This window comes from Thalassophryne amazonica, chromosome 7, assembly GCF_902500255.1.
Source record: "Thalassophryne amazonica chromosome 7, fThaAma1.1, whole genome shotgun sequence".
Taxonomy (NCBI): domain Eukaryota; kingdom Metazoa; phylum Chordata; class Actinopteri; order Batrachoidiformes; family Batrachoididae; genus Thalassophryne; species Thalassophryne amazonica.
Genome location: NC_047109.1, coordinates 93,140,564 through 93,149,795, shown reverse-complemented (window position 1 = coordinate 93,149,795; position 9,232 = coordinate 93,140,564). Strand labels below are relative to the sequence as shown.

The window sequence follows — 9,232 nt, the reverse complement described above, 5'->3', positions numbered from 1 at the left end:
ATACAATTTATTCAGAGTGGTGACAGCAGTGTTGATACTCGCTGTTCACGATAAGAACTGCATGTTGTCAAGGAAGGTTTGTTCAAAAATAACTTCAAAAGAGGCGGTGGTGTGGGTGTTGACCCTCGTGAGCTGATGCCAGACAGACAGTGACAGCAGGGGCGTCTCACGCACAGCACGTGCACCACCAAACACATCTATCCCCCTCACAGTGACACAGGGTACCACAATAACAGCAACACGTAGGAACTATATAAAGCTTTCATAAATCCACACCCTTCATTCCTTTCACTGCCTGTAAATCAGTTTTAAGTGCATCATGAAGTGTGCTTGTTCAGCTTATTCTTGGCACTCAAGTGAAAAAAAATCAGCAGGCTACAGGCACATTTGCCATGTTAGTAATATGTAACCTGTCATTTAACCTTTGGAGTGACTAAAAATGGTAGACTATGTTGCGACGCAGACAGGTTGATGGAGAAATAGGCACATTTGGAAGGATTACGTTATCGGGTCTTGCAACAGGCGCCAGTGATCGTCTGGACTTTAGGAGACTTCTGTAGGAATGCAAAACATCAGGGGTACATGGAGAAAATAACTCTGAGGCACTCGACAAAAAGGCAGTACAGCTCACAGGCCATATAGTGGATGGGGCCAGTGTATATTCATGTGCACTGCTGTTCATGTTTGGCAGCACCTACATATAAATGTCCTCGTAACCAGAAAATCATTGTTGCCATGTCTGTTCAGCTTTAAATGATGGGTCAAATTACTAAATTGCATAGATCTCATTGAAAACCACAGCAAAGTGTTGCTTTTGTCATAGTGATTCAGAAAGTGTAGTTTGCTCAATCTGTGATGTGGTTCTTGCATAATGAAAGGCATCAGAAGGCTGCTGTACACACCATAATATAAATGTACAAGTAAGTACACACGCTCCGCACGTTGCCCGGGAGGATCCACACTCTAGATTGACCCAAAATACATGAGCATACCAAATGTCAAATGTCAGCACTCAGTTTCTCTGTGATCAAAGGCATACGCACACAAACCAAGAGGCCACTTGGCTTTTAATATATAGGTGATTTACCGCCCCCTGTTGGAATGGTGTGAGTCCAGAATTTAATTATCGACACCCATTGTTCAGTGTTTTTACCTAATATCTTGAATTTCTCCAAAAATATTAGTCCCATCAACTATCCATTATGTCAACTCTCCCAGTTTCTCTGTGATCAAAGTTACACATGCACCCAGAGTTGCACAGATGCCACTTTGTTTTTAATATATAGATGATTTACTGCCCCCTTGCTGGAATGACGTGAGTCCAGAATTTAATTATCAAGATCCACTGTTGTTATCTAATATCGCTAATTCCTCCTAAGTATTAGTCCTATCGACTTACTTCACAGTGTTCATCCTTGACCCAAAATAATATTGAATGGCAAATGTCAGCTCTCCCCACTTTCTCCGTTATCAAAGTCATACATGTACACAGAGGCCACTTGGCTTTTAAAATATAGATGTCTGTAACTGTGTTTTTGATCACGTGTGATTCCATTATGAAGTCATTCATACCAACCAATCACATATTTTGCTGATCAATATACAGTGACTTGCAAAAGTTTTTAGCCCCTTGGTATTTCACTCATTTTAATTTATGGCATTTCAGATACAAAAAGTAACTCAGGCTTCTCAATACAAAAATTTGGGAAATTACGTTCCTTAAACTCAAACTGAAAACAAATCTCTACAATATAAATTAATAAAAAACATAAAAGCCAAGATGATGGTTGCATAAGTAATCAGCCCCTTTGGTATAATACCTGTAAATCATTAGCTTTATTGCCAGTTTTCTTCAGACAAGTCAGGGGATGGATACATGAACATTTCCAAGTCACTGAATATGTCTTGGACTTTATTTACATCAATTCTGAAAAAATACCAACAGTATTTTATTTTCTTAAAAAAAAAAAAAAAAAAAAAAAAAGACCTAAAAGTTCAGCTACAATTTGCCAGAAGGTACATCTGAGATGCAAGCGTAGATTTGATGTTTTGGTGAAAGAAAATCCTCCTCTATACCACTTCATCATAAAGCTGTATAACTGGTGATGCAAAACATGCACTATGCACAATTTCTCCAATCACAGCCAGAGAAGTCTATAACTTCTGGGTTGTCTGTCTTGGTGGCTTTCCTCACTCTTCTCCTTTTTGCACAGTCACTCAGTTTTTGAGAACTGTCTGCTCCATAGTCAAATTTTCCATAGTGCTGTACTGTTTGTATTTCTTCATAATTTATGTAAATCAATTCCAAGACATAATCAGTGACTTGGAAATGTTCATGTATCCATCCCCTGACTTGTCTGACAAAAACCGGCAATAAAGCAGATTATTTACAGGTATTATACCAAAGAGGCCCATTACTTATGCAACCCATCATCATGGCCTTTATATTTTTTTAATAAATTATATCAAGTTGTAGAGATTTGCTTTCAGTTTGAGTATAAGGAACATAATTGTCCCAATTTGTATATATTGAGAATCCTTTACTTTTTGTGTTTGAAATGCCATAAACAAATTAAAATGCATGAAATACCAAGTGGCTAAATACTTTTGCAAGCCACTGTATGCTTTAGATAATCCACCTGGGCTTCTTGGTTACAAAAAACTTTTTCAGGTCATGTTTTCCTTGACCTTTTGAGAAAACTACTCAAAAATAAAATTACCTCCAAAGAGAACAAAAGAGGACAACACTCATTGAACCAAACTTAGTGTGACTTATTTTGAAAGGTTTCATGTATAACAAAGTATTGCAAATGGTGCATATCATTCTCTGAACAGATTTTGCAAGATTAAGAATCTGAGGCCAATTTTTATTCAAATCTAAGCAATTTTTAGATTTTGATCCCACTGTGCCCTGTGATATTTCAGTTTGTTATCTAAGAGCCATACGTGATACGTAGGACAAACTACACTTTTTCTTTTTATGGCCATTTGTCTACAGTAACTCCATTTTCACAGCTAATAAGCAATTGGACAAACTAAATACAGCAGTTATTCATGCAAATCATCACTTTTACAGCCAGTTTTCAAGACAAGTCAAGGGATGTTTAATATTTCAAAATCACTGGACAATTACATCACCTGTTAAGAAATACAAAAAAAAAACATATGTAATTCCTAAATGGTTAATGCAATAGTTTTGAAATAAACCTAAATGTCTACACTACTGTAGAAGCAAATTTTGATTATTGTAACTCCATTCTGGTGCAATACCAGGGCAAACTTACAAAGACTGTCACTATCCAACTACTTATGAAACTGACTATATTACACATGAACCCCATACATGACACCTCAGGGCCCATCAATAATATGTCAATTCTATTGTATAGCAATCTGTGGTAAAGATTCAAAGGTATAAAATAAATTACAATATTCCAAACTGACCATGAATCTAAATGACAAGGACTGGGGGCAGGGGAAAATGTATGGTTATTTATTTCACACTCGAAAGACAATTGAAATCAACAAAAATTGCAGTCATTGTTAGATGTTCTGAACAATCTTGCAATTTAGTGTCTGTTGTACAAGTTTAAACAGCTTGACTCCTGTCAAGCACAAAAAAGTATTTTCCAGCATTTTCTTTTAGATTGCATGTTTGTTAGCTGTTAAATTTAAATCACACAACCAACAAAATTCTCCACAGAATGGCTATTATCTGGTCCAAAGGATCATCATGTATTTTGAGAAGACCTGCTAGAAAATGGTCTCAAGGAATGCCCAAAGGGATTGTAAATGAGAGATAGTCCCCTGCTGCCCCCCATTGTGCCCTGTAGTGTTGGAAGATGGTAATCCATGTGGCGAGAACCACAATCCAAAACAGCAAGCCCAGTGCAGAGCGCTTCACATCTAAGTGGGAAAACAAAAGAAATAATCTGTTAGTATGATGTTTTGGAAACATATGTATAGTAAAACAAAATTAAGTTTGCCTCAACCTTTTTAATTACATGTACAGATGTGCATTTGAAGGTATTAGGTTGTACGATTTTATGTGGGTCTGGAATTGTGTTCTTTACTTTAAAATAGGAAAAAAAAAATCCTTAACAGCACCCTTTATCTTCTTTTTTTAAATTGATCTCATAATAGAAAATGTATGTTAATATAAACTAGTGTGCCTAGATAGAGTGGCAACATGACGAGTCGAGGAGAAAAAAAATTTAAAAAATCGGTCACGTGACTCATGGTGCCATCTTGGGTTCAAAATAGCGTTCGCTGTTAATCTGTCTGCATGTAAATCTAGCTATTTTATTTATTTATTTGCTGAAAATGACAGGTTGTTGTGCATTTGGAGGCACAAAGACACAACAGAACAGAAAAAATGTTTGTGAAAATAAAGTCAGCTGTGTGGAATGGAAGCAACTTCATCGTGAAAGCTTTGAGAGATAAATTTATAGTTCGGTCCCATGTACAGTAAAACTCACCTAAACTATCATCATATAAACCGGATATTCGCAGTCACCGGACAAAAAAAGTCCCAAAGTTTTTGTACTGTTTTCCATGTAATAAACATTGTATATAACGGATTTTGTGCAACAAATTTTCCGCTCACATCGGATAAAATGTCCCGTCTGATCGCAATGTATTTCCATTAAAACCACCGAGCAGTCTGGATGTGCAGAGGTACAAATTAAAGTTCAGCGCTCTGACACTTGCCGATCTGAGGAAAGTGGGACCGGAGTCATTTCCCTGATTAAAAACCAGACCGTTTATTTTTCCCAAACCGTGTTCAGACTGGGACCTGAAGCCTGACGTGCACCTGTTAAATCAGACACAAACGGCTGTGAGTTGACACTTTTCTGCTTTCAATCCTTCATCTCCCATTATATTATAATAGTATTTGCAGTGCGAGCGCTGATTACAAATGGATCAGGTAAGTCTGTAACTTTACAGCACAAAGTCAATAAAAGAAGAAAATGTACAGCTTACCTTTGATTTGGAGGTGATGATTATAGTACGAAAAGCTTGAGTGTCAAATTAGTCCAGAACAAAGCAGAATCCAAAGACTGAGAACTTTAAACTGTCACGCACGTCTTTGCATGACAGGGAGTTACAGAGCTGCAACTGCATAAATCAGGCTTTAAATGTATTAAATAAATCATCATAAATTGTAAATTTGATAGCTCACCTACTTTTTATATTTATTTTGATAGCACATGTACCTGGACATGTTGCTATATGTGGTTAAATGATTAAAAAAAAAAAAATGTTGAAAAAATTAAAGGTTCATTCAGTAGTTCAGCGCAGATGGAACCAAAATGGCGCCATGTTCTAAGGTGACGCCACTCTCTATCTAGGCACACTAATATAAACTATCCCAAAATTCTTAATGACACAGTCTTTGAAATTGTGATGGACAACAAAAGCAAATTACTGATATGCTTGCTAATGCTTACAAAAAAAACCCAAAAAAAACACATCCAAAATCACATATTTAAGAGTTCCAACAATTAAGTTAATTATTAGCTTTACACACCCCTGAACAAAAAATATATATATAAACAGTACTCTGTAAATGTCTGAAGTACCACCCTAGAATTTTGATGTAAAAATATGTTATAAGTGTAAACACAAAAAGTCAAAAGGTCAAATGATCCAATTCCAACAATGATATGAGATTTTTTTTTTCTTGTTAAAAGGATCTAATGAATTAACTTCAGTATCAATTTTTTTAAAAGTTATTTGTAGACATCCTATCCAGTACATTACAAGAAAGACAGCTGATGTCCAATCAATAACCAGCTATGTACATGTACAGACCCAGCACTGACTGCAGCCTTTAAATATGAAAATTCTTAGATTATATTTTAAGTCCCTCTGTACACACCTTCACAGTATGCTATATATGCACCCGATGTCAGTTGCAATCTCAGAGCTAGCTAACTACTGAGGATTCAAAAATGTTAAAAAGTTTCCAAAGTGTTTTGAGTTAATTGTCACAAATTTATAGTACTGACAAAAGGTTTTAGCACTATCCCCAGCCACACATGATATCTATTATATAGCTAATGCTTTAAATTCCTGTTCTGTTGAATATTTTGCCTTGAATGGGGCCACATACTAAGCATGTTTCACTCCATGGCTGCTACCTTAATGGCACTCATTAGGTAACACTAACACGAGGGATGGAACAGCTACATCTATTGGATGTTAAGTAGAAAGAAAAAAAAAGGCTGCATTTAGGTTATATCTGGTGCATCAGCATTCACCACAAACTACTCAGTTCATCTTTGTTATGTGCTCTTTTTAATTTCTGAAGTTACAAGGCAATAACATTTAATGTTTCTGAGTTACTGTCTACCTCAAGCTGGCTGGGATGGACTCACTCACCTGCTCATCTACCTTTTTATTGTCCAAGCACAACACCACTGCCAGTGCAGCAAATAAAATGAAAAATGGAAGAGGAAAAAACAACAGAATACAACCTAACTCTCTTACAAATTGCAAGAGAACTGCTAAAACAAAATATGTAGTAGCCACACCTACATGGTTCTATTTTTAAACATGAAAAGCAGTCTGACATATGCCAATTCTGCTCTGGTTATATACAGATGTCTAATATAAGTAACACTGTTAAGCCTGTTTCAGTGGGACTACCAAACTGTGCACACACCAGTGTTTCAGTTCGCTACATCAAACTGACCCTAATAACCTGTTATTGTTGTGAATGTCTTAAATCCACATAATATGAACGGAGCGCCGCAAAGCTCATTCTATGGTAGATGAAGGCACAAACCGGAAAGGGCACAAAACGATCCAGAAAGTGACACAAAACCATCCAGAAATGGCACAAAACAATCTAGAAATGGCAGAAAAAAAAACTGTCCATAGGGGAAAAAGCCATAAACTGGACAACATTGTCATAAAAAGCCACAAACCGATGGTAGATGAAGAGCTTCGCTTGTTCATGTCCACGACATATATGTATTAAATACTGATAGGAAAGATGTTTAACACTCACATGTTTTAATCTGGAGTTGTTCACTATAGTCTGGTTTTACAAAGGCTTCTCGGAAAAACCAAACAACATTAACCAGCCAAAGAAATGGGAGGAATGCAAAGCCACCTGTGTGAAGCAAGAAAAGATTTTGTGTTTTAGTATACAGAAGGCCCAGGGTGTAGAACTATAAAAATAACACTTCTTTACTCAGACTTTTAAAAGGTGTTCTCACCCAAATAATACTTCCTACACAGGCTGAGTTTCTCCTCGTTAGGAAGTCGTTCCAGATTCATAGTGACTTTGTAGACAATTCTGCAGACAGAAAACAATGAGCTGTTTTAAAAAGCTGTAAACACCCAGGCGACTGGCATACTGGCCTAATTTAAGAGAATTATTTTGGCATAAACCACATAATTAAACGAGTTGTGCCTCGGCACATGATCTATCAAGCTAGCAGTGTTAGCTTGTCTCCTATCTCGACTAATTTAGCAGCAAATAAACGTAACAATAACTCTCATCGTGACGCTTACCAGATTTAAGATATCTCGTTTACAAAAACAACAAAAATAAGCATTTATAATATAACTTACCCGATTTTTAAAGTCAGAATCGTCGCACAAAAATCAATCACAAACCACTTCCGTTATTTTTGTGTCTGTGCGTCTTCTTCCCCGTTGACGTTCCAAAACAACTTGAACATAGCGCCGCCTATTGTGACTAAATGGTAAATCGTCATACTTTGCGAAGTGAATGGGGCTGGTTTACAAGACTAAAATTTTGAACACAAATATGTACCAAATGGATAAAAGGCGGGATATTAAACTAATGTCATAAAGATAATCAATCAATGTCCTTTTTATATGGTTTGTTTCTATCCTTATATTTAACAACATAAATTCTGTTTACCCACTTTCAGACAGCTGGCAGAGATAAGTTGCTGTATGTACAGTACTTCCATAAGCCTTTTACAGCCTCCTAATATGCATGTTTTTGATAATAAAAATTTAAAATGTTCGAAAATTTTGAAGAGGCCAGCATGCTTTTACTCACACTTACATCATATTACACATTTCTGTATTTTCTAATGATTTGTAATGTCATTGGCCTATTTTTCCAAGATGGTATCACTCTACTTTCAAGACTGATTTGCTCAGACTATATCTGATTTCTAATTATTACACACTATACTACAATCATTATTTTCAACCCTAATAGTGTCTTAAAGTTGGTCATGATTTATTTTATTTTTATTGTTTTCATTTTGGAATAAAATATTTTGTTGGCATATTTAATTAGTGGAAACAAAAATTATGTATTGGGAACATTTTTCTAAAATATATTTCCTTGGTCCCTCAATCTCTCACTGGTATTGAATGAATGAATGATTTTTATTCAGCACGCACGCACAGACAAAATCTCTCATTTACAAAACAAGTCAAGAGAAAACAAAAATTAAAACATATAGAACAAAACTCAAACAATTTACCAATTTAGTGAGGCTGAAATGGTGTGGGCAGAAGCAAACGCCCACCCCGTACATCAATTTCTGTGTACAAACAAAAAATAAACACAAAAAACAATTACCAGTCAGCAATGTAACGCAGTGAAACATACAAAGTAATACAACAAACAAACAAACAAAAAAATAGCCACACAGTCAATTTACTTAATTACACAAACTATAACAAGTTAATATATTATTTTTTACAGTCTTTTAAAACAAGAAAATGTACTGGATACTTTAATACAATCCAAACAGTCATTCCACACTCTAACACCCTTTACAGAAATGCAATGACTTTTAGCAGTAGTTCGAATCTTTCTTCTATCAAACACCAAAGTTCCACGCAAATTATAACTGGACTCTCTCATTTTAAACAGCTCCTGGACATGATGACGCAAGAGTCCATTTTTAACTTTATACATTATCTGTATTGTAAAATAATCAACCAAGTCATAAAATTTCAAAAACTGAAGACCAACAAACAGTGAATTTGTTAGTTCATGATATGGTTTTTTCTTATCACACTTATAGCTTTTTTTGTAACAGAAATATTGGATTAGTATTTGTTTTCTATGTATTTCCCCAAACTTCAATGCAGTAAGTCATATAAGGGACAAGTAAAGAGTGATACAATGAAACCAACAGATGTTGGGGGAGAAAGTATTGTACTTTGTACAAGATAGCAATAACTTTTGATATTTTGGACTCAATATGTTTTATATGAGTTTTCCAAC

General features: G+C 35.6%; 1 protein-coding gene across 1 annotated transcript; it reads right to left on the bottom strand.

The window, feature by feature from the left end:
- Window positions 1-3,472: 3,472 nt before the first annotated feature.
- On the bottom strand, window positions 3,473-7,688 carry psenen (presenilin enhancer, gamma-secretase subunit). The gene is made up of 4 exons (XM_034175079.1): window positions 7,585-7,688; window positions 7,227-7,306; window positions 7,016-7,120; window positions 3,473-3,906 (listed from the first exon to the last, which is right to left on the bottom strand). Exons 2-4 carry the CDS (start codon window positions 7,285-7,287, stop codon window positions 3,767-3,769), a joined length of 306 nt encoding a protein of 101 aa, XP_034030970.1. The 5' UTR covers window positions 7,288-7,306; window positions 7,585-7,688; the 3' UTR covers window positions 3,473-3,766.
- Window positions 7,689-9,232: the final 1,544 nt, after the last annotated feature.